Below are 26,543 nucleotides of genomic sequence, written 5' to 3'. Positions count from 1 at the left end.
TAATTTCTCACTAGAAATGCAATTAAAAAGTGTACAAAGTGAAAGTATACATTTATTTACAATTAATTTGTGCTCCAGATACTTTCTTGGCCGCCGTTTTATTTTTTCGAACTCGACCAGGCTTGACCATTCACATTCCCCATGCGCACGCATGCATAGAATTGTGGGACAAGATCTCAGGAGTCAGGAAGTAAACCTAACATTGGATTTGGACGTGACTTGATGCCTTCCTGCCTTGGAGAGCTGCTGCAGAAGGCAGCAATTTAGAGTTTTCGGACACAGACGATATTTAATTTGTGAAACTATAGCGTTTAGTTCCGCGTGCGCACGTGAAAGTTTTACGTGAGCACATGAAACTAAACTTTTTTTACTCCAATGTCACCTAAGGGGCTCGGTAGTAGACACACCAGGGGCCTCATTTATAAAATGCTTCGTAGAAGCCATCCTACATTTGATCTTGCGATCATTTATCAAAAGTGTGTATGTGTGATTCATAAAACGAACGTACGCGCAGAAAACGCACATACCCCTTTTTTTCTCAAATTTATAAATCGCAAATGATCTTGAACTTGTGCGCAGCTGAGCAGTTTCAGATCTCCGCCTTTAAACGATGACTAATTCATGATGTCATAGACATAAAAAGAGCGCTTGTCAATGTTTAAAGACAATTTTGAGCAGCAAGAATGGCTATATTGTCAAAAACTGCAGCAATCGGATAAGCAAAAGTTCGTATGTCTGCTCAGATCCTGACATTGCGCTAACCCATTTTCCACGTCAAAAACAGTTTTTATTAATATGGCCTTTTCCGTGGATTTTTGTGTACGAACACTTTACAATCAAATCTGTGTGTACGCAGCATTTTATAAATGAGGCCCCTGGTCTTAGGAAGTTAATTTTATGAGTGCATAGAGTTACTGACAATTTTCAAAGAAGCAACTGAAAAAAGAAACCAACATCTGATTACATTAATAATGTCTTTTATTGTTATTTTAATTTAAAAAATACATGTCAGACCCCAGCCATTTCATTGTAATACCCCAACTCGTACAACATTTTCATTAAGACTTGACAATATAGCATCTCATCTTAACAATTGCCTACTAAATAATCCAGAGCAGTTTAAATAACAACATTGTCTGTTGTTTTACACACAAAAAATCTAACTCTAGATTTATAGCTAACGTATTTCATACAAAGACATCATTTACATTAGCATGGAAAAGACATGTCTTTAGCTACATACGCTGTATTTGCATTGTTACTGCATTTGTACAAATAGGCCATAAGTTTTAATTTAAATATAATAAAAATGTATCAATATTTATCTATATATTGAAAGAAAAATACTTTGTTAAATGAAAAAGCTGTTCAAAACCAATCCATTTCGCATTTTGGACCTTAGCTAAGTAACACAAAAATATTTTCTCATTGCAATACTTAATATACATCATTGTCTGAACTACATTTACAATACTGGCAAACAATTTTTTTTACATTGTTCATTAAGGTCTACAATTAAATGTGCAAAATGGATGGGTTAAACTAAAGGCTGTATTTTATATATTATAAAAGTAGATGTAAAGTAAATCAATCTCAAAATCAATGGTTAAATCTTAAAGGGAAATGATCAAATAGGGGCTATTTGGTTCTGCTAAGAGCTTTCCTGATAAACATAACCACACATTAGGCCATTAGCTGACTAGCATCTCAGCAAGATGACATGAGCCAGTGTTTCTTAACTGCAGTCCTCGGCATCCCCCCTCCAGAATGTTTTAGATGTTTCCCTATATGAAACATCTCCTTCCCGTACCAAGCTGATGAGTTGAATCAGGTGTTTTAAGGAGACATCTAAAACAGTTTTGGATTGGGGGACATGAGTAATGAAAACATGGGTGGTTTAGAATGAAATCATTGTATTAACTTAAGGCAGTTATTCACAAATAAGTGTTTAATAATTTAAAAATGCGGTTCAGCAGTAATATCCTAAAAGCCATCTCAAGAAAACCCAGTATGAGGTCAAGCTTTCTAAGCATGTGCAAAAAGCATTGAAGAATTCAAATTAAAAGCCATACGACAGATTTATCCACAGGACAAATTATCTACATGACAAAACTGAAATGCACCATTTAGAAATATCCCTTCTAAAATCCAAAACTTTCTGAGGTGAAGAGTTGCTACAGTTCCTCTAAGTACGGGTAATCAAATGACTAACCGGATATACTGTATACTTGTTATCAGTTATGACATGCAGTGTGGTCCAGGAAAGGCATCGCCTAGATGTCTCCACGGGCCGTCTTCCGGAGGATTCTGAGACGGGACATGACCTCATCCCAGTCTAGATATGCTCCTTCTAGATGTCTGGTGCTGTTGCGATTTTTCTGAACCGAATGCGACACGTAGCTTTTTCGGCCATGCAATAGACGCCAGTTATCAAAGGTCACCAAGTCGCCTGCACAGAGCAAATGAGATTAATAACAAGTGTGTGCAGCAGTTTCTGATTTGCACGTGCGAAAGCCATACTGACCTGGTTTCATTTTGTATGTGAACACATTCTCAGGCCTGCTGAGCAGATCCACAAAGGCCTTTAGTGAAGAGTAGAAGGGCTGAACTTGATTTAGAGGCAGATCTAACACGGAGTCTCGTGTGGCATTGTTATAGTTGATCCTCACAACACGACCCTCAGTGTCCACACTGTAGGTTAAAACAAGATTTACTTTTGCATTAAGTTCTGTGAGTTCTTTCAGTTTCTCAATCGACCAACAGATGGTGCTATTTAGTGCATTATTTACAGCACAAATACTCTAGTTGGTGTGGACAAGATAGAAGTTGACAAGAAAGTGAAAACAGTTTTGATCGAACACTCCATTAATACAGAAAGCATGTTAATGGCCGTCACCGTGCATCTTACTCTATAATGTGATGTTTGGACTGCACGCTGAAGTCACAGTAATCCGCGCCGCTGTCTGTGAAATCGACTCTGACAGAAGAGAGGATGTTAAACGCTTCAGGATCCTCCATTCTGAGCTGCTCAGCCATATGAAAGCCATCAACCACTTCGCTTTCACCACCTTGCTCGGCCTGACGGATGCAATGCAGGAACTGCACCTACATACACACACAGCCATCTCTGTAAAAACTACGACGACGATCCACGCTGGCATTACATATGAGCTGTGGATTTGCATATATCTATAAGCAATCTAAAGTAGGGTTGGGCTGTCGTGTCTTCATTTTTTTAATGAAATTAGCTCTAATTATGAAGGCTTATAAATGTCTAAAAAAATGTAAAAGGGGTGTGGTAGTAATGGCTTTTTTCAAAAACAATGTGAGGCATGGTTTATCCCTTCCCAAACTGTAAAAACAACCATGCATTTTTCCGGTAAGGTGTGTGCAGGTTTGTGAGGGCCAAAACGTTTGAAACGTCTTACTAGCAAAGTACTGTTCACAATTGGGCGGTTTCCCGGACAGGGATTAGACTAGTCCTAGACTTAAACACTTTTAAGAGCTCTCCAAACTGAAAATAACTTGCACTGGCATATCTTAAAATACATCAGTGCCCTTTGTTTTACCTCAAAATGCACACAGGTAATGTTTTTAGTAAGGCATGTTTGTTAAAACTAGTTATATTTCCTAATTAAACTAAGGCCTAGTCCTGGATTAAGCTAATCCTGGTCCGGGAAACCGCCCCTTTATTTTTAAATATTGTCCAAATCATATTTTCTTTTAATGTAATAATGCAACCATGCTTCTGGTAAATATATCTATATATCTTGTAATACAAACCATATAGTTTCTCACTAATATAGCTTTAAAATGTGTGTGTGTGTGTGTGTACATTTGTGTAAACTTACCCCAGGAGGATGGTGCAGAGCAGGGTAGTCTGTGTGCAAGCTTAATTTGCCAGAAGTATATGCAACATTGTTAGCCATAGCCTTGTCCTGCACTTGCCACGTGTGTCTGTAAAAGCACAATAAGGGGTTGACAGATCAGAAAAGGTGAATGTGGGCTCGTAAAGTTTTACTGCATCACTCCATGCACTCATTGTAGGAAACCACAGCTGTAAAATGCTTTCCTGGTTTACTAAAGTCTTGAGAGTAAATTTATTGACTGAGGAATCCCTGCAATGAACAAAACAGACATTTTGTTTTGGTAACACTGAGAAGATATGTTTTTATTATTAACTTCTAAGTAGATTTTTGATAAACCCTCTCAGGCCCTGACACAAAATGTAACAGATAATAATACAAAAATATCAAATATGGATTTATGAAATTATGCTGCAGTGTCATCAGTGGCGGCCGGTGACTTCTTTTTTCGAGGGCGCTTGATGTGAAGGTCATCACGTCATGTGTGTTGCTTGTATTTTTAAAATATGTGTTCGGTGCGTCAAGTGAACCTATGTGCATCACGTGTTTTGTCAAAATAAGTGCCTGCTGCAGACGCGTGTCACGCATCTAAAGGGTTTATGATAAAAGAGACGCTCGCGTTTGCTTGATACTTGCATAATCTCATGCGTAATCAGAGTTTACTGTTAAAGGAGTGTCTAAACGGTTTTGACGCATGTGCAGCAGGCATTTATTTTGACAAAACATGTGATGCACATGGTTAACATGATGCAACAAACACATATTGTGAAACCATACATGACGCTCCAAACACTTATTTAGAATTTGCGGGTAAGCAGTCACGAGCTGCCACTGAGTGTCATGTATTTTTACAAGAATTTGCACAACACTTCAGTTTTCTGTTGTCTGACAGTCAACACTTTAGCTCTTTTACGCTTTTGTTTTATGAGACAAAAGCAAGAAGGGTTGGTAGCACACACCTACGCAATTTTCGGCCTATCCGCTTGTTAAGTGTTGACGTAAGGAATCCTGTTTACGGGTCCAATCCTCCACTCATTTTAATAGAGAATATTATTTAAATTATTTAAACGTTTATGATCACTATTTATTCATATGACATATTTAAGTAAAAAAATTATAAACTCACAATAATATATTAATAATTCAAGTTCATGTCTGGACATCTCAGACTTTGTTATGGAGATAAAAATAATGATCTGGGTTTTTTGGCTGTTTTGCATTATGATATGAGTGTATATTATTGTGTGTTTTTAGTTATTTCCGTATGGAATTTGAGATCGGTTGGACCCGAAAGCTGTGCATGATGTCTCTTTATGTCTTTACAATTCTCTAATGTTATTCAAATAAAAACAAAGGAAATAAAACAAAGATATAAAAGGAGATGGGTCAGATTAGTGGTCTCAAATGCATTTTAAAGAAACCAGAGTCCACCACCGCCTTCCTCACTATCCAGCAAACCCTCACACAACAAAGCCTCGATTTGGCAAATACAAAGCTTTTTGTTCCAGTTTGAGTCAGATGAAGCTGTTTTCTGGCCAGTTTTGTCGTCTCTGTGTGTTTCAACTGAAATTCTAGGTCCAGCATTTTGTGTTAAATCACTATGCAGATGTCAGCCGAGAGAAAGTTCACATGAATGGCTTAGTGGTTACAGCCAGCAGCACACAGTGTGTGTGTCTGTCTGTCTGTCCGTCCTCTCTGGCTCTTCTATCTTTCTGTCCAATGAGAAGATTTCCACTCAAACTAAGACTTAGTCAGTCTCAATCATCTTTATTATCCTTTCTACCTTCCCTTCGGTATTAAAATTCGCTTTGCATGCGCTTGTGGATTTGGTGTTGGCAGGAAAATAAATCAACATTAAAATCGTTCTTGATTTATAAAAGGGTTTTGTACTCGCTAATCATCTTCCAGTGAGCATAAGGCAATGGAACAGGTTTCACTTTCACGTCATTTTTCATATAATAGATGTCAGAGGCTTTCTTTTAAGAGAGGAACATTGTTCCGATGTTACAGCATGAATTGCTTCCATCACAATATTGATGATGGTGTAAACAGATGACTCATACTGTGATGTTCACAATTATCTTTTTCAAAGGAGAGAGTTTTCTGGAATGTCTCGATGATTACAATGCCAGTTTTTACACACTGTTTTCCTCTCGGGTCAATAGCCAAGAGGTTTCTGGCAGGAAGAGAAAGACGACTTAACATCACGAAGTAAAGGTCAAACAACAACAATTATTCTTGCGTTATATCTGCATGAGAATGAACAAAATTACTGAAATACCTGAAGTCATATTCATGTGACGACACTGCCACTCCCTGCATTTAAATTAGCGTCAGTCTTTTGTAAAATGCTGTCTAACATGTCCTGAACAATGTGCAGCACAGCATTATTTCTCAAGAAAGAAGCTTCTGGATCTTGAGGGTTAAATTTATCATAGTGCAGTGCGCACCAAAACATTCCATTAAGGTTCAGTGATGCAGTATTTAGTTTTGGCATGTTTATTAAAAGTTTATCTGAATAACTTTACCTAAAAATACAAGGATTAAATCCCAAAAATAACAAAAACTGTCATGACAAGGGGCTCCACAGTTTTTGCCTTCATGGTTTTCAGTGAATGAAGTAGTAATATATAATCCCCAAGCACAAGACACGAATCTGAATTTAGTCACAATCATATAATGGCATATTTTACATACTGCATGCTGCAACTTCATATCTGGGTGTATTTGTAAGACTAATGCTGAAACCTGCAAGATATCATATTAATGTAATGTGCAAAGCACACAGTGGCTTTAAGATGATTTGCGATTGATGAATTTATGAACCTTTTATGTGCACGCAGCCATTTTATGAATTGAACATAAATACATTCAGAAATGTATATTTTTCCTAAATAAGTCTGAGGTTTTTTAAATGCTTTCGGATCATTCGGATGTTACACAACCAGCAAAGCAATCACCAGAACTAATGACTTCCATGAGATGGGTGCTGCTCAGACGACTACTGATCCCAACATGTTTTCAACAGACATTTTGGGTTCAGGGAATTTTTTTCTTCAAATGTAAACCTGTCCAGATGTGGGATTCTGAATAGAAGATGATTCATCCAACCACATTATGTTTTTCCATAGTGTTGTGCTGCTTTAAAAACGTATTTATCTTTCTTTATTGATGCTACAAAGGGAACGGCAGCCTTGACAGAAATGACAGTTTTAATTATGTTAGTATTATATAGATGTATAGACAGTAATTTTGAATAAATGTGTGGCCTGTGGAGCGTTGCCAATCTTTGTCAGGATATTTTTTAAGTGTGATGACTGTACATCAGAGCCATTTGGCACAGATGTGCTTTTGTTGCCATGAGTCAAAAACGACCCCCCCTAAAAAAAAAAAACTGTGACCATGATACAGTATGTGTCATATTAATCTGTGTTTTGTAGTGAGGGACTCCTGTTGTTTCTAAGTATGCAGTTTGCAAATTAATAATGTTTTAAATATAATCATTATTGTACTCTTATGCTACTTATGTTTGCCTTAAGCATAAAAGCATCAAGTCAATGTAAAAGACCATACCCGTAAAAGGTGAGGCGGAGATAGCCAATTCTCTGACTCAGTCTGGCCACCTGGCCCTGCTCCACTGGCGCCCCCTTCAGGTAGACGATGCCAACGCGTCTCAGAGCTTCCAGCCATGCCAAAGCTGTCTTGTCATCATGCAAAACCTCCTTGAAGTCTAACGTGGGGATCTGTAGACCTGAATCCCAGTATTCTCGCTCTGAAACAAAGAAAGGGAAATATAATCTACATTACATTACACTGTTACACACTTAAGTTAGTGTCATTAAAACTTTGCTCATTCCAAAGGTTTAATCCAACTTTCCATCATGGACGATCAGACACTTTAACTGAGATCCAGTGCTGGTCACAGCCAGAACACACTCTTGGAGGTTTAGTGGTTTTGCACAGCTGGGGTTCGTAACAGTTATTAAATTTATAAAGTCTACTGAAGAGTAAAAATCTGAGACGAATTAGTAGTTCACTCAAGTGGAGACACCAAATAATGATGTCAACGGCAACGCTACACAAGCATTTGGCTTGAATAAGGATAAATGTCCAATTAAATTGTTTGTGCATCCATTCACATGTTCTACTAAGACCTAAACGCAAATGAAACATGCCAGAAACGTCCCTTCACATAATAAAGAAAAGTGTGTGTCCAGTAAAGTTTGTGCATGAGGACTCAGGCCAGAACACATTGGTCAAAACACTGTGTGAGGGCCAGCTACGTTTCCCTGCTGGAAAAACACATATTTACTCCCATCCTTCCTCTGGAGAAATATTCATGTGCTTGTGTGGCTGATCAACCATTTTGCACTTATAACTCGCTGCTTGGTCCTCTATGTAGTATGTAGAAAAACAAAGAAGCTGGAACTGAGTAAAACATGCTCATGGTAATAAAACTGAAAACTGAGTGGGTGGTGGTGAATGAGATAGTTAGAGAGCGAGCGAGCTGGGCACATTGCCCGGGGTGAAGTGCTTCAGCTGGTCCAGGTCAGCAATGCTCAGCTATAATGACTGTGTAATGCTCAATAATATTTCCAATCTCGCTGACATACTAGGATTTCCTGGCAGGCCTCAGTCTGGCGTATGAGCCAATCAGAGATTATAATCATGTATCTTATCCAGCTGAGCCCCCTGAGATATTCTCATAAAACTTGGCGTTATTTTTCAATGGCTTATAGTTAGGGAACATTTAAATGAGAACGATTGCCAAAAACACTACACTCTTAGAACGAATGTGTGTCCCAGAATCCACCCATCTCTGTGTTGAAACAACACATTTTTTGTATTTTAACACATATCAACACGAAATGACACATAATGTGTTAAAATTACACATAGTGTGTTAAAAGCTTAACACACAAAGATGTGTAAATCCTTTCTAAGAGTATAAACGTTTTTGAAAAATTTTGCAATGCCTGTTTACACGTATCCGACACGGTTACTACTCTCGCTTGTATCCAAGTATTGACGCATTCCGGCAGACCAAATGTGTAATGTGCATGTGCACATCACTGTTTTTACATATTTGCCTCGAATTTTCTCAAGACTTTAAATTGTTGTAAAAAAAATGCATTATAAGTTTCCGGTGTTTCCCATTTTGTCACGTAAATGGCCCCTTAAACAGACAAGTACTGTAGGTATATTAATGTACATAAAAGGCACACAGAATAAGTAAAATGTCAGCTTGTGTGTGCTTTAACAGTTTTCGTCAGCATGACTTTTGTAAGTCGTCCAGCTATGATACCATGAAGTTGTGGCTCCTGTAACTGGCAGTCAGCTGCTTCCAGTTAAACTAAACAGAGTCTCTAAGAGCTCCGAGCACACGGCACTCCGAGTTCACTGCGCTCAGGACAGACAGTAGCTCACATGCAGGACGCAAACCAAAGTTCTCGAATAGTTTGTGGAAAATGTTGGCTTTAATATGTCTGATTTAAATGATTTGCCTTATTACATTTTCATGTGTGCAATGTAGTTTAAATTCGGTGCTGAACACATAGGTTTTTCAAGTAAATTAAGAAAGACAACTCTTTTGAGTGAACCCATTATTTCCATTAAACATGTGGAAAATTAGGGTTTTAAATTTAGCACTGTGACCGTTAAAAGTTTTCGCTTTGTGCCCGTGCGGTCTTTTTCTGTGGGGAAAAAGTGAACTGTTTTGCATCTGTTAGTTTATTCTTGCAGCAGTCTGACTGAGGTTGGTGCCGTGAGGGATCATGATGTCATGGCATGCATGATGTCAGCTAGACATGTTGTAACCCGAGCAAAGCACAGTTGTGCCCCCTTGTAAACTAGACCCTACAGGCAAACTCTACTAGGAAAGTCCTTTAGTAAATCAGTGCGCTGGGCCGTAAAAGTCACAGTGTGAGCAGTTTATCCTACTAAAAAACTCCTGATGGTAAGAATAACTGCAAAGATCTTACTAGTCCACTTTTTTGTGTATTCTCTAAAGCCTCCAAAAATACTATAAAATGGTCAAAAGTAGGGGAGAGCGGGGCACAACCTAACGCTTTTTGGTTTTGGCTCAATCATTCAAAAAATATTTGAGTTTGATTCATTATATTTTTACACAAGCAACACGCACATCTCTGCTACAGATGAACATTTGAAGTTTGTTTCTAGTAGTTACCATTCTTGGACAATTTAACCAAACATGACAGAAGTGCAAACGTTACATCTTACCCCATAGGTGGTGTTAATTGTAACTGGTAGGGGGTTAGTTTTAACACTTTCAAGTATTGTAAAATTTCAATACTATTTTGTCTATATACTTGAAGTGGATATTGTATATATATCCGTCTATAATAGACAGGTATCCACACTGTATTCATTCATCCAGCCCTTTCTAACAATAGTTCAATTATAAATGGATACAAATGTCTAAATATGTGGGGAAAAGCAGCACAATTATGAAAAAAACTTTTTTATATGTGACCCAATAACCATACTACAGTTTATAAAAAATCAAATTCTGAGATAATGAGCATCAGTCTGATTTTAGCAATTAATTTCATTATGATTTCAATCTTTGACGTGGCCTTATTCAATCAATATTAACAATATGAACAAAAATAAATTGGACACACGATTTTTAATAAGACAGGCACATTTATTTTGTTGGCAGCCAGCAATCATTTGTGTGTTTTATATTTAAAACAACGGCAAGAATTACACTAACGTTAGCGGTTTTCATATCGTAAGTGCTAAGGAGTTAGTTGTAACACAGCGTTAAAATTAACCCCGCTGGGTCAAAATATTTTTTATGTTTAAGTCAAAAAGACACTGATTAATATGACATAGCATTGGATTTGGTATCTTACACCCCCAACATAGAAAACGGAGAAAAAAACATCTGATGAAAAAATTTACTTGCATCCAAAACACTCGTTCATCAATAACTCTTTGGAAAAACATTATAAATTTACAGCAATTTGAAGGAAATCGTCTTTTAGCAGCGTGAAAAAAAATACCGGAAAAACAAAACGCTCAACCTTCAACCTCAACAGTCCGTGTTAAAACTAACCTTGTGTTAGTTTTTGCCCCGCGCACCCCTACTACCAAAATGAAAACTTGGGAAAATGTTTTGACCATGCATTTTTCTGACAGTTCTTAGTATGCGTGTTCCCTGGAAACTTAATTCATGACTTCTGTGCTGCTAACACATCGCTCAACCACTTGGGACAGAAACATTTATGTATACAAAGTGTCACACTGACACATTTTAAGTAGGGATGCACCGATACCAGGGTATCGGCTTCGATACCACATTTTCTAAAGTACTCGTACTCGTTAAAAGTCCCCCGATACCTGCAATCGATACCACGGTCTGAGAAATGTCTATGTTTGAGCGGCGTGTAAGGGATTCATGCCTCTTGTGTTGTCCAAAGAGGCAGAGTTTACAACAAACTGGAAAACTAGTCCTTTGTTTTTTTGTTAAATTATATGAATAAAGCTGTTACCTGTAATTTTAAATCATGTTTTTTTATTAAGTACTCTGTATCGGTATCGGCAAGTACTGAAATGCAAGTGCTCGTACTCGTATTCCAAAAAAGTCGTATCGGTGCATCCCTAATTTTAAGCAATACATTTTTACACTGCTCAAAGAAAGATTCAAAAGTACCAAAATAAAACTGTTCAAATGTGTGGATAAAGGGCCTCATATAACATAGAAACAAGCACAGATCCGTGTACAAATATCATCTTATGACCAGTTTTTCAAGCGTGACTCATGATGCATTATACATCATACACATCCAGTTTACACCCATATAGTTCCCATTTAGTGCAATAGTTGGAGGCACTTAGTCCATTGTAAACCTCTATTTAAAGGTATAAAATCCCTTTCACTTTGAAAATGACGCGCTGTCATGTTAAAGACGACTACCACGTTATATATATTTTCTCATTACATGCACGCAGACACTTATTTTGTAGTCTGTAGAAAACGCTGTGGAGATTAATTTGTTGTCTTTTACAGCTTTAAAGGACACAAGGGCTTTATGTGTTTGTGGATTTACACACAACAGCAGCATCATTTCCTAAACCTTAGAAAGAAAATCACAAGTTTTAAAACAATAAAAAAGCAGCGGGGTGCTCTGACATCGTACAGCCAAAAACATCATCTGACAATCAACAGACCCCTAATAACGTAGTTCTGACCTGTGACAAGAAATGTGTTTCATATAAAGATTTATAGTTTTTGTTTCATGGAATCATAGTCTCTTGGTGAAAACTGTCAAAGACAGAGTCTGTTTTTATAACGGCAAGGCCTCAAAGGATTAATTAAAGAAAAACTAATCCTAAAATCTCAGAACACGTAAATATATGCAGGATGCTTATTTTGGCGAACACAATGTTGAGTCTGTCGTAACCACAGCATCTCTAAAGTTTGGTATAAGCACAACAGCTCGCTATTTCTCAAATTGCTTTAAATCTTTATTCCATGTGGCAGGAAGTGGAGAAAGAGTTTCCATTCAGGGGCGATTCTGGGGGGAAGTGCATGCACACTACAAAGGTCATTGCTGTCTAGAGCTCTACAGACAAAGCCAAACAATGCGTTAAACAAACGTTTAATTAATCGTTAAAGTGTATATGCAGCCATACTAAATGTGTTGTTTAAAACAAAAAAGCCAGTCACTTTAAAGAATCAAGCATAATCACTTCAGACAAACAAAAAAGCTCATCTGTGCTTGAAGATTTACGCTCTGCCTGTTTTTGAAGGATAAAGGAATTTGGTCTCTAGTAAAGGCTGATTAATTCCATAAAGAGTAAGAGCGGGCAGGAGCAAAAACACATGTTCCAGCATATTATTTGAGAAAACCACTTCTGCTCCCGATGAACTGGCAACGCTGGAGTGGAAACTCCTGAAAACTAGCACTGATTGATGCGTCAAAGCATGATTTCCATGATTCACTTTAATTTCAACCTTTAACATGTCCTTACTCAGCCAATATTAAAAATATCATGGTAATTTTTCAAAAAAAGGCATGCAGCATTACATGCATGTAAGGAATAATTGACGATGGGGTTTTGAATTATTCGAAAATAATGCACACCCAAGGTCAATTATCCCGCTTATACCAAAGACATGGTAGTTATTTTAAGACATTAGACAGTTCAGGTGTGAGTTTACAGAAAAATAAATCATACCCGTGGAACATTTCTCAACCAATCAGAATAAAGCATTCAACAGCCTGTGGTATAACAGTAAATAATAGTAACAGAAAATGACTGATGATGAACCCACCATTAAGAAAGAGTTCCTCTTGCAGTGCCTGTCTTGCCTCAGTGGAAAAACACCTTTTCTTCAGCCAGTCAGGCTCAAACACACTACTATGCTGATCAGGCCAAGTTATGGACACCTACAATGCATTTCAGACAAACAGTTAAAGAAAAGCTTTCAGACAAAGGCCCCTATCCAATTTGTCTCCAATACACCTACTGTACTTGCGTAATGGCATAGTTCCTTAAAAACGTACAGGGTTTTTTTCAAACACAGATGTCCGGCAGAATGACATTGCTTAATGCAAATAGGAAACTTGTTAAAAAACTGTTAGAACATTTTTTTAAATATGAAGCCCAGCTGTCACTTTGGCAGTACCCTTTAAAAATGGCCTAATATATGGGTGCTTCTTATAGACCTCTGACTCTTTGGCTGCCGAATGTGGGCATGCTTCAACATCTGTATGACCATAACTATACTTCTTACCATAGTTGAAACTGGATTTTTAATTTGTTAATTTACTTTTATTATTATTACCATAATTATTCTACTGTCTGTTACTTACTGTATTCATTATTGTTTTGCTGTGCAAAAGGCTTAGGCCACCATGCCAGAATTAGATTTGTTGTTTTTGCAATGTTATTGTGATCATATATAAATGTTTCTCAGTCTCTTTAATAGAATACATCCAGAAAATACAGGAAATTTATATACTGTTATAAACTGTATAAAAATGTAAACTGATGTGTCAAGTTTTTAGGGTAAACTCCCCTTTCACTTGAGCAATAGCAGGAAACTGCAGGATCTCTTAAACCTAAATAAAATTAAATCCTAATTTCTAATTGTAAAGAAATTAGTCTTTTTAATTCTGCTCAAAAACACTCGAGATGTGTTTAGTGCCAAGAGAGGTCACACTAAACACAGACGATGCCTAAAGAAGACATTTAGTCTTGATTTTTTTTTCTTACATATTTCCTGTAACAAAACTAATAAAAAGACCATTTTAAAAAAGTCCTAATATGTACCATTACAGATACAGATATGTATACATTTGATAAAAATCTGTACCTCTAAGGTACTAATATGAACTCTTTAGGTCTAAAGAGCATAATTTTGCTTATCTGGACCAACCTTATTGTCCATCAGCTGCACTTGGTCCATCCCGGTGTGCACATCCAAATCTAAGAGCAGCAAACTGCGTGCCTGCGCTGACTGCAGCATACAGAGAGGACACTGGCAATTATCTCTTAACCAGGTGAAGGGGTACAAACTACAAGACCCATCATCCCAATCGATCTGCAGCAGTCTCTCTCGATCCATTGCTTGGGCGTGTCTCACCCCTGGACTACCCGCAGCAATAGGCAGGCTGGCTGCTGCCAGTGTCTGATTCCCAATTTGAGGTGTTTTGACCGGATGTGGCCGACTGCTTGTCCTCTTTAGTGCCTGGACAGCACCTCTGGACATCCAGCGGGTAAGATAAGATAACATCCTGAATTGCGGCGTCAATGAGAATATGCTGTTAATCTGGGAACACGTAAACACAGACAAATTGTTAGGTTTAAAAGTAATTTTACAACAACACAAACACTTTAGATGAGTCACCAGAGGTAAAACTACTGAAGCGTGTTTTGAATATTGTTTAAAGCCAGAAGCAGCCAAGTGTGTTAGTATGCAAGTATACAGTGTTTTGTAGGTTTTGTTTAAAAAAAAAACTTTACTTCATCATGACCTTAATGAATGTGTTGGTTTCATGAAGTAACTAAATATGCATGATGGTTGCGTGTTAATCTGCAAAGGTAAGAAATTAAGAGTTTTTGGTTCAGTGTTTTCAGTATTTTTACAAAACCACGCTAGCCTGACTGACTATGCATTAGATGTGGAAAATCTTGCTTAACTACACTGTAATGCTCTTTGTTTTCTTTTCTTGTTGTTCCAATGCAAAGTCACAAACCAGGAGGAAATCAGAGTTTTGTTTATTACATTAATCCCCTTACGGCTTTGTTTGATTTTTGCAGATGTTGCTAACTGATCATTTATTGTGCTGTTGTTCTGAAGTTTATCCTATAGTTATTTACGGTACCCTGCAGCCCAACATCTAGTTAGGCCTTGATGACTGATAAGCAACCGCCATAGGGTGTAAAAATTATGACATACAGAGCTGAAAGACTGTTGAGATAACCAAGTTTGACAACAGTGCAATACAAACATTATTACATCAAAGTTACCAAGATAAAAAAAGATAATCTGAAGGACTTCAGCATAGTCACACTACACAAAGCATGACTAAAATATATCTCAACTCTACACTCAGACCTTGACTGTACTCACAGGAAGAATTTGACTTTCCAAGATCATGTGTGCCATTTCACAGAAATACTCCAGGCTACAGTACCTTGTGTAATTCTTTTATAGTCTAAACAAAACCACATTGACAGAACTTGTGTCCAAATGTGCAAATCACTGATACAAGATTCAGTAGGGACTTCTCGAAGGGTGTTTTATTGCACCCTAATAAAAATAATGACAAACACTTCCCATAAATGGTAATTTCATTTGTACACTTTTTAAGAATGTGGTATTTAAAATACAAAGCACTGAAATTAAATTGTGAGCCTGTTATCTTAATATATTTATGTGCAGTCTCTAGTGTTACAACTTGTCAAGATGTAACCAAATTTAATATGTTTAATGCTGTGACCCTTTGGTATGACTTTTTTTTTTTTAACAATTCAGTCAGCAATGACACTTTTACACACATATATGCAGGCATATACTGTGCCTGTGTAGCAATGTTTTCTCATCCTGAAGCTGGAAACTCTCTAACAAGAATGCTCTGCAATTTAACAACGATGTTGTATGTGCCCAAACTCATATCACATCATTTTAAATATAGATATAGAAAGGTAGAGATTTTCCATTACCTGTTTTATTACCTGTGATTAACTTGAATAAAAGAAGTATGTGAACTGGGACACAGCAAATGGATATAACTTTGCAGCAAGAGACACTTAAATTTTATTATCTTACTTATCTAACAAACCAATCAAATAATACTGCTGCACATAATGGTAACATTTATTTAAAACAGATTTTTTTATTTATTTTTTAAAAGGCCCGATTTATTAGCCTGGTTCTACCAGACTCTCGTACATTTCATTTGTACAGAGACTCTGGCCTCTCTCCATTGAGAAACGTTTACTTCCTTGTAGGCGGGTTCTCTGTTAAAGTTCAACACTATTGGATCTACCCAGAGTCACTCAGGATCTGCCATAGGCAATCGCTAATGTGTGGTCGTGACGTATATCATGCGCCGAAACCGTCCGGAAACAACAAGTCCAAATGATCAGACCAACAAAACTTAGCAAAATTGTTCTTGCTCCGGCTTTTAAAGGCACACAAGGCAAGTCTGAGTATTATTTCTCTACTAGCTCCCCCTAGTGTCTGGGAGTAAATGTGTTCTATATCTAAGACTATACGAGACTGAAGGACACCGGGTCGGATACAGCGAACTTGCAAGTGGGGTATTCTTCCTACAGACGGTAGGGGCGGGCGAGAGAGTCTTCATTCGTCATGTAATGAGTCATTTAACCATATACCGACTTACGAAGATGATTTATTAACATAAAAATGCGGCCTTGTGTCCCTTTAACTTCTCTCTATAGTGCCTACCCTACAGTACCTTTAAATCTCAGTATCTCAGTAAAATCATCGGCTGCTTTTTTAGACTTTTAAGAGCAAAAAACTTTAAAGAGAACCTGTTATGTTGCTAAAAAGAACATTATTTTGTGTATTTGGTGTATTTGTGTTCAAAAAACACATTATTTTCCACATACCGTACATTTATTTGAAACACATTGATTTGTACAAAGCTCAACGTTCTGAGAAAGCGTGGTGTGCTCCGATTGGCTAGCTATCCACTGTGTTGTGATTGGCCGAATACCAAAAGCATGTGACGGAAATAGGGATGCTCCGATCAATGCCGATCTCCATTTATAATACGTGGCGATCACTATTCTGAATCGGACAGATGATCTTATTACAGCTATTTCATTTACTACGGCTTTTGATCAGTAAGTCCTTATAGATCTAAAATCACTGTTAGTTTGAGTCATTTATAACATGCATTTGAAAAAGCAACACTCGTCTAACATAATTATTAAACATATTCTTTATTATCATGAAAATACCTGAAAAGGTTTAAAGAGTAACTAAACCCTAAACCAACTTTTTTTAGTTAATGATCTGTAAGAATGATGCTTTATTAGTGCTGTTCGTTGATTTTAGTACGTTTTTTGACATTTGGATATAAAGTGTTTCAATACTGCAATATATGGTGTAAAAACGTCTGAGTGCTGCCCTCTTCAGGTTGAACGGTGGCTACTGCAGTTGAATTTTCCTATTGGATGTTGGGTCCAAAAAATGACTCGTGACGTAAGCAGGTTCAAGCTCTCCACGCCCTTGTTACGATCTCACCACACACTTGGTACGAGTTTAGTTCGTCCCCTCTATCTCCGTTGGGATCTGCCCACTTTTCTTGCTTTTTTCAAATATTGCCAGTGGGCGGAGTCAGGCTCTGACCAGGGGTTTAGTTACGCTTTAAAGAACAGCAATATAAATATATCCTTCAGCCATTTCATGGAGCTGCGTGTCATCACAGCTGTATTGTTCTTCGTCTACAGCGCATTTTGAGTTTCTGCACGAGAGAGCCCCCTGGCTTTTGGATGTAGCGGCATTTCACCGTAATTCATTGAGAAACATAGCAAGCATTATTGGCCGATCAATCGGAGCATCCCTAGATGGAAATGTGACAGTCTTGTCCATATTTGGAAGATCGGCCTTCAAACAGGAGATAATATCATCTTTACTTATCAATACGAGCCCGAATCTGATCCAGAAAATGCAGATGATTAAGCTGATTGATTAACTTTGCCAGCGCAGGCTTGAGCAGAATGTAACAGATTGGTAAGGTAAGGATACTAACACATAAAACCATGTCTGCATTTGTGAGGGTAGAAACGACAAACAAGCGCTAGTCTTAGGGTTGCAAAGTTCTGAAAATTTTCAAGGCTGGAAACTTTCCATGGGAATTAATTGGAATATATTTAATATGGAATTAATGGGAAAAAAATGGGAATATGAACAAATTGCAGATTTGCCAATAACAGGGAACTTAAATGTAGTAAAAAAAATTCTTACAGCGTACCGCTTCGGTCAATTTTGTTTGTTTCTACCCTGCACCTTACTCAGTCACATGCACACTGCTTACTGAAGGGCCATTAAGGCCACACCCCCTTCATGTACTTGCATTTTTACAAGTACAGATCATTTCTTGAAGCCAGTAAATCAGATATGTATTTCTAAATACAGATACAGAATTCCTTTAATTTAAATGATATAATATACCCTTAATACGGGGAAAATATGTCAATTTAAAGAGAAAAAGATGTTGTTTTAATGACATTATAACTATGTTATAATGACAACTGAGTGGTAGCAATGAGCCACCGTAGATATGTAAATGTGAGCTAGCACTATTTCATTGAAAATATATGAGGCTAGCTATCATGTAGCAAGCTAAAGCTGTGATGCTCTTTCTTCTACATTCTGCTAGCCAGTTTTGTGTTATCATACAGAATTACTGTACCAATTGAAAGTTTGGACACATTACTAGGGCTGTACGATAAATTGCATGCGATAGTCATTCTCATCTCGTCAGTAAAGCCGGTTCCTTGATTAGTAGTATGAAGCAGTATTTCCTACACAAAGCCGTAGTTCACTTAGAAGCTGGGCCATAGCGCATATATATATAGCAGGCGAGACGTCCGCGATAATTAATTCGATATTGCCCCGATTGTCACTGAACTACAGCTCTGTGTAGTAAATGCCGCTCCATCTGAAAGCAGATATGATTATGATTTTGTGCATCTGGTCCACGTCAACAAGCTGCGGAAGTAAACTGTTGCCTACAATAATCCTTGCACTTATTGTAGTCCAGGGAAAGAGATTTCAGTTACCGATAACCTGTGTCATCGTATACTGTGGGATTTGTAACTTTACATATTGTTAACATTTACTAACACAAATTTACACACCAAAATAAATGTATGTCAATTATAAAAAGGGAAATGGGGGCTCTTTAACTTATATGTCATAGAAGTAACTTTGCCTAATTTTTTTCAGTACTTTACACACCCCAAGGGAAATTACCTTTGCTCTATAATCTATGTATCTTTATGTCTATATATCTCTATATCGTGTAGTTCAAATGCTATCCATTCATCCCAGTATACTAAACAGACAAGTGCTGGTTATGTAATGCACGCACATTAGCTCATGTGACCTACGTATCTCGGTGAACACAGATATAGGCGAAAGGTCACCACTAAATTTTCCTTACAACCCAAACACATCACCCATCCCCGCCTCCAGCGTTACAAGCTAACAGTTGATCAACGTTTATTGCTCTATCCACACAAACATTACAGTTAACATGCGACAGAAGTAAAATTACCACAAACAGATTTTTATCTTTATCTAATAAAACTGTATTTAGCCGCAGTAGCTGAATATGTATCTGCCTTTGTTGCTTCCGGGTAGTTCAGTTCACCGCATGCTGAAGTAAAACAAATCCTACGTCTGACGAAATTAGTTGCTATATCATCTGTAAGGTGACTTAGCCATGGAATATAAAACGTGCCGTTAGCACTTCACGGATATAACAAAATAAACAAGCACCACAGCACAGCTGCAAGCAAGCAATCTTTCATGCATTACCCTAACACATCGGTACTATCTGCAGTCCAGGCAGTGCTTTCAGTTTTAAGGTCCAAGATATACTGTTTTTTCCATTTAAATTATAATTAACATTTTAAAGGAAAGGTTACTCACCGTGACGATGATGGTGTAAATAAAGCCTCGGTTATAGGCGCTTATATAACTTAGAGGTGAGAAAGCGTGAGAACTCACAGCGATGTAAGTGGGTGAAAGGTTACTATAGCTTCTCTACTACTAGTACTGGTGCTGCTGCTGCACACATGCGCGCGCACACGCACGCACGCACACGCACGCACACACACGCACGCACACACACAAATAGCATATCATTTTGAACACTGTCAATTAGCCAAAATTACGTGCTGCTTTGCTCGACATCCATTTTATTGCAGCTTTTACTGTATGTGGTCAAACATAATACAGTCAAGTGTTACTTGGAAAACAACCACATTACTGTTTAATGTGAACAATTCTCAAAATGACCTATACAATATATTTCTCTCTCTCTCTCTCTCTCTCTCTCTCTCTCTCTCTCTCTCTCTCTCTCTCTCTCTCTCTCTCTCTCTCTCTCTCTCTCTCTCTGTATTTCAGTTTAAGTGTGCTTTATTGGCATGACAAAACAGGGCTGTGCAGAGACCTTTGGAGGGGCAGGTGCTCATAAAGGGCACATTCCTCGCTGACACACAATTAAAACAAATAATAAAGTAAAACAGAATAGAAAAAAAACATTTTAAGCTACTATTTTTCTTTATTTTTCTGTGAGACAGAAAAATCTATATAGACCGAGTTTTATATCTATATATTTATATTTATATTTGTGCTTTTGGCAGACGCTTTTATCCAAAGCGGCGTACAGTGCATTACAATTTATACATTGTTTGTGTATGTGTGTGTGTGTGTGTGTGTGTGTGTGTGTGTGTGTGTGTGTGTGTGTGTGTGTGTGTGTGTGTGTGTGTGTGTGTGTGTGTGTGTGTGTGTGTGTGTGTGTGTGTGTGTGTGTGTGTGTGCGTGTGTGTGTGTGTGTGTGTGTGTGTACCTGGTAATTATCACGTTGTGGGGACCAATTGTCCCCACAAAGATAGGAATACCAGTGTTTTTGTGACCTTGTGGGGACATTTTGATGTCCCCATGAGGAAACAAGCTTATAAATCAAACAAGATGTTTATTGAAAATCTAAGGTACAAGAAAGGTTTTTGTGATGGTTGGGGTTAGGGAATGGGGCAGGTAAGGGGAATAGAATACACAGTTTGTATGGTATAAAATGCATTACGTCTATGGAATGTCCCCACAAAACATGGAAACCAGAATGTGTGTGTGTGTGTGTGTGTGTGTGTGTGTGTGTGTGTGTGTGTGTGTGTGTGTGTGTGTGTGTGTGTGTGTGTGTACCTAGTAATTAGGACCAATTGTCCCCACAAAGATAGGAATACAAGTATTTTGGTGACCTTGTGGGGACATTTTGAGGTCCCCATGAGGAAACAGACTTATAAATCAAAGGAATGATGTTTTTTTTTTTTTTTAAATGTGAGGTAGGAGAAAGTTTTCTGTGATCGTTGGGGTTAAGGTTCAGGGAAGGGAATAGAATATTTAGTTTCTACAGTACAAAAACCATTAAGTCAATGGAATATTCCCACAAAACATGGAAAGCAGAATGTGTGTGTGTGTGTGTGTGTGTCAAGAGTATGCAGTTTTGATATTATATGATATTATATATTGCATTTTGCCTTGTGTTTTTAAAATATCATTCTGTTCTAATCCTATTCTGAATTTATTCTTTTTAATTATTTAAATAATAACAAAAACAGCATTTATGATAATAAATCAGAGAATTATACAATCAGTATGAGCCTGTTTACAAGTGATGTGAAAACTATTTTTATGGTAGTAAAAATTATAGTAATGATAGTAATTTGAAGTATAAATAGTTTTTAGTCAAAAACAAAGACCAGACCCCGCGAAGCCCTTGAATTTTTTCTCTCCCAAACAAAAAAAAAAGTGAGTGAACATGTATGCATCATTGTTTATATATATATATATACTGTGTGTAGAAGCCAACGGTACTTGCATCAAACATTGTAGAGAAGCTACACACAAGCACTGTGTATGCTTTCTTCATGTCGTTCTTGTAAAATAACCTAAGTACGTTAACAAGCATACCGCTTCGGTCAATGCATACTCGAGGGGGACCCTGTACTGTGCACTCTGTTGTAGTAAGAGTGTGTGAGTGCATGAATGCTGTGAGCTAGGGTTCGTCCCGGAAGAGATTGAAAGGTCAATAGGTCATCATGTGACTCATTTTATTTATGGCCAAAAAATGACTTGACAAAAATGGCACTTTGGTCATCCAGGGGGAAAGGGGCCGGTGCTCGGTGCTTTGGCATTTGTATTGCCAAAGCATTTGCACAAATTCTCAAATTGTGCAAATAACAGTAAAAACACATCAAAGTCTATAGTCCAAATTTAAAGTGACATAGTAGGTAATATAAATCAAATTAAAGAATTAGAACAAAAAACTAAACACAAAGTTAAATAACAGAATAAAGTACATATAATGAAGACATTAAGTTACACAAGCACTCTCATGTGTAGTGTTTATGGTAAAACATACAAACAGCTTTGGACATTAGCCTTCTAGGCATAGTACAGTATGCGGAAACTCTCTCTTCAACTGGTAAATCTCCTTTAAGTTTCTTTTTGTAGAAAATACATTTGATACAAAAAAAAAGATGTAAGACATTTGATCAAAGACTGGAGCGATTAAAACACTGTGAATAGAAATTCATAACAATAAAGAAAAAGCAGAAAGGCATATCCGGCATTAAGAGTTGTTAATATGTCATCTGGATGCTCAAATTTAATGGATCTGCCTGACACATGGAACAATAGAAACAATAAACTCAAAGGATTCTTGGAAGATGTAAAAATAATGTTAATATTTAACTGTTTTCTCTAGATAAACTCACATGACATGGTTTTAAAAAACATTTAATAAAATTCTGAAATTTAGAGCTATCATCTTCAGATTTGAAACAGAACATAATCAGACATGTGGTTTTATCTGCACTGCATTTCTAGATTGCTCCAAGGCCAGATTCAATTATTTTTTTATAAAAATATTTCATATGTTTTGTGGAGTTATTAAAAATGTATTATTTAAGATCTTTATAACAACTTTTTTTGAAGACAGTATTAATTTTGACTTCTTAATAAACGTACAAGTGTCGGCTTTCAAATAAGACCAAACTTATGCTTTTAGTGCAATGGCTTCTTGAACTGTATCTATTTTAGTTTTGCTCTGACATTTTTGGGGGTCTTTTCAAATGTGGGGGATCAGGTTAACATCATATAGAAACCCATATCCTTTCACCTGAACATGCATTACATCATTTGTCAGCCACATCTCCAAAAATGAATTCTGAAACTCAAGACCTGTTTATGCTACTGTTAGATGGTTATTTCAGTAGGCTGTTTATCAGTCTTTTCTCCTGAATTGTCTAAGTTTTCTTCATTGCACCAAACACGAAGCCGTTATTTAACAAAACTAGAACTATAACTTTTTGACACAAGACAATGTGATTTTCTAGAACACACACAAACTATTTTAAAGAATTTTTATTACAAAAAGGGATGAAAATTCTCAGGAATGAAACTTCACATGGAAAACGTTTCAAGTCCAATATTCCTGCCTGCAGTCATCTTGGATTGTCAGGGAATGTGTCATCACAGATGGTCCTTTTCCCATTACTTCTCAGAGGACTACAAGAACATTTAATGCAAAATTCTCATAAAATGACTACATTTAAGCTTTTTCATAAATATACACAATCACAGTTTAATGTTTTAAAAGCCCATATTAAAATATATAGATTTCTTAAGGCACACAAAATATACTGACATGAACAAAGAAGAACAAAATGTGCTTTATCCCTCCAAGTGAGTAGAACGCAATAATAATAAAATAATGTTGTGAATATAATTTGTTCAAACTTTTGGAGGATTGTCAGACTGAATGGTTAACAACTATTCCAAATACATGCTTTTTTAATATTTTAAACAAAATATTACAGTTACAACTTGTACATTGAAAACTATATTCATTCTGTTTACATGATTTTCCTCTGAAACATTCAAGTAATGCCTATGTAAATGGGGAAATGTTTTCATAAAACACAGCCTACATCCTTACAGGAGAAAATAATGACCAACCAAACAGTGAGTCTAACTAACTCAGAGTGGCTCAGAAGGGATGTCTCCTTTCAAGAGGTAAAATCTTTACTTTGTTTCAACAGACATACCAGTCTTATTATCAGAAGCAATAATGCCTGTCCATCAAATATGAATGCTGCTATTAAGTCAATATTGGCTTCCATTATTGCACAAAACAGCTGCATCGATTTTACAGAATTTCCTATTCAGGAACATCAGAAAGGGCATGACAGACATGTCTACACCTTTAAATACTCATTTTTCAGGCGACTTAACCGTGTCCCGTGACTCCGGATGATAAGTGACAGCAGCTCGTGCTTGTCTTTCAGTCCAAGCGAGATGTCCAGTGTCTCCTTCAGTACGTCACGCGTGTGCACGATCATATTGAGAAAGTCGTCGCTGATCTTGTGATCCTCTTTCAGCTCGTTTTCTTGACTCTGTTTAAACTTCACCTCCAGCTCCAGTAGAGACTTCTCGGAGTTGGAAAACGCCTCGCTGATCTGTGTCGTCTCCCGCCTCAGGTATTTCCCATAGCTGTCTTCTCCGTCCAAGTCAAAGGAAATGCTTTTCCCGATGCCCTCGAGCACCCGCGCCGCGTCCTCGATGTGACGCTTCATAATAGTAAAATCGTCCCGGATCACCGAGTCCTGGTCCTCGTCCAGGCTGCATCGGCGATCGTCGGTCATTTTAAAGAGCATCTGACATTTCTCGGGATCATCGTTTTCTTCGTAGAAACCGTCCGGTACGAAATAGTGATGAAAGGTGCCGTTGGACATCTCCGGCTGCAAAGGTCCCGAAAATTCAGACCCTCCAAGACGCAATAAAACCAAACAAAGTGTTAGTATGTGCAGAGGGGAAGCCATCGTACCCACTTGTGTGTTATCAAAGTCAAAAGTAGGCTACTTTGTTTTTCAAACAACAAGCCTTCCTTCTCCAATCCTACGCATGTCCAGAGCGTAAACTGCCGAGGAATCCCGACACGACGCGGATAAATCAACACAATAAAGTAACACCGCAGTGTTGGATTGCAACTTTCCAACTATCGGCAGACGATAGGAACACATACAAACCCTCGCAGTGTCCTAGGTTGTGTCTGTTTCCACATCTGGACTGCTCAGACTCTGTGCTGACTTCAGATAATAATACCTCAGGTCCGACTCTCAAATTACAAGCCCGTCACTCCTTCACTCCATACACTTTACATGGCTGAACTGGCAGCACATATAACAGGGGTTGTCATTAGTAACTTGAATTTGTAGCGCTTACACGCCAGTCAGCATGGGTTTGAAAGACAAGGTTATGTGAAGTTTGATGTCCACTCTACTTAAAATAAATTAATAAAATAAATAAATACTTTATTTCTACACTACAAGTCTATTAGAATACAACAATTGCAAATAAATGCATACATATAATACATACTTTATTATACGTAAAACATTTTTTACATTTATTGATTTAGCAGATGCTTTCATCTAAAGCAACTTACATTTAACATCGCCTAAGAAGTCAACAATAAGTGTAGTGAAAAAGAGTGTTGTAGGACGAGAGTGGTGGGTGTACAACAATGAAGCACAATAAAAAAATTTTTTAAGTGTAATCATTTAGTCATTTTAGTCGCTCAAACATAATATAAAGTTGAATTAGCTTAACTTTTTCAACTTTATTTTATAAGTTACAGCAACTCATTACAAGTTAAAAATGACTTTTTAAATACATTTTTTACAGTGCAGATTTTGTATGCTCAGTGCTCTACCATATGAGCTATATAAAGTGCTTAAATTATTCATACCCAGGCCAAATATTTAATTATGGTGATTTTTATTTGGTGAATGGGTCATTTCTTACTGGAAACGTGGGCAAAGACTGTAAGACATTGTGTTAGAGAAATGAATGAGCTAACACAATGTCTTACAGTTGCCCTTTTTTGTGTGTCAGTAATGATAATAATAAATCATAATAAATAAATTGGGCTTCGGTATGAATAAGAGCACAACTGTATGTTCTTATTGATCAGTTGGAAGAGGATTACCATGGCAATGCAAAGGTCATGGTGTCATTCCAAAGGAACATACATAATAACATAAAAGCTTAACACTCGAACTGCAAGATCAATGGAAATTTGTATCTTGTATCTGTATTTTTCCAAAGGGATTTAAGAAAAGCGATATTAGTTGTTATGGTTTATTATGTAACGTTACTTACACTGAAATATGTCCAAGTAATATGTTTTGATGCTAAAGCATGTCGCTGCACACAACCAGCAATGTCATGAAAAACATGAGGAATAAATGGGCTAGACAGTGGCAGACACTACAGATGGCCGTCTTGCATGCTTGTCTCTTCAATTTGTCGTGGAGGTGTGTCTGACGGTCTTTGTAAAGAGGGTGCTCTCTTTATACTGGAGGTCTTCATTTTCG

The 26,543-nt window shown here is 37.3% G+C and overlaps 2 protein-coding genes across 2 annotated transcripts; both read right to left on the bottom strand.

Moving 5' to 3' along the window:
- Window positions 1-960: 960 nt before the first annotated feature.
- bbox1 (butyrobetaine (gamma), 2-oxoglutarate dioxygenase (gamma-butyrobetaine hydroxylase) 1) lies at window positions 961-20,193 on the bottom strand. Its single transcript, XM_065267667.1, has 8 exons — window positions 20,035-20,193; window positions 14,278-14,670; window positions 13,171-13,285; window positions 7,440-7,638; window positions 3,852-3,957; window positions 2,909-3,105; window positions 2,525-2,691; window positions 961-2,449 (listed from the first exon to the last, which is right to left on the bottom strand). The coding sequence occupies exons 2-8, from the start codon at window positions 14,632-14,634 to the stop codon at window positions 2,274-2,276; spliced, it is 1,317 nt and encodes a 438-aa protein (XP_065123739.1). The 5' UTR covers window positions 14,635-14,670; window positions 20,035-20,193; the 3' UTR covers window positions 961-2,273.
- A 3,320-nt stretch (window positions 20,194-23,513) lies between these two features.
- Window positions 23,514-25,268, bottom strand: fibinb (fin bud initiation factor b). Its single transcript, XM_065267788.2, has one exon. It carries the CDS (start codon window positions 24,984-24,986, stop codon window positions 24,363-24,365), a length of 624 nt encoding a protein of 207 aa, XP_065123860.1. The 5' UTR covers window positions 24,987-25,268; the 3' UTR covers window positions 23,514-24,362.
- Window positions 25,269-26,543: the final 1,275 nt, after the last annotated feature.

Source organism: Paramisgurnus dabryanus, chromosome 2, assembly GCF_030506205.2.
Source record: "Paramisgurnus dabryanus chromosome 2, PD_genome_1.1, whole genome shotgun sequence".
Lineage (NCBI taxonomy): Eukaryota > Metazoa > Chordata > Actinopteri > Cypriniformes > Cobitidae > Paramisgurnus > Paramisgurnus dabryanus.
Note: the sequence above shows the minus strand (reverse complement) of the source record. Positions and strands in the feature narration are given on the sequence as shown.

Bases quoted from the DNA above. Each gene is read 5' to 3' on its own strand.
- bbox1 (XM_065267667.1), bottom strand. From the start codon at position 14,634: ATGTTATCTTATCTTACCCGCTGGATGTCCAGAGGTGCTGTCCAGGCA. The intron at 3,958-7,439 runs GTATGGTCTTTT...GTGCTTTTACAG, and splicing joins CTCCGCCTCACCTTTTACGG to ACACACGTGGCAAGTGCAGG. The intron at 2,450-2,524 runs GTCAGTATGGCT...TGCTCTGTGCAG, and splicing joins CACATACAAAATGAAACCAG to GCGACTTGGTGACCTTTGAT.
- fibinb (XM_065267788.2), bottom strand. From the start codon at position 24,986: ATGGCTTCCCCTCTGCACATACTAACACTTTGTTTGGTTTTATTGCGT.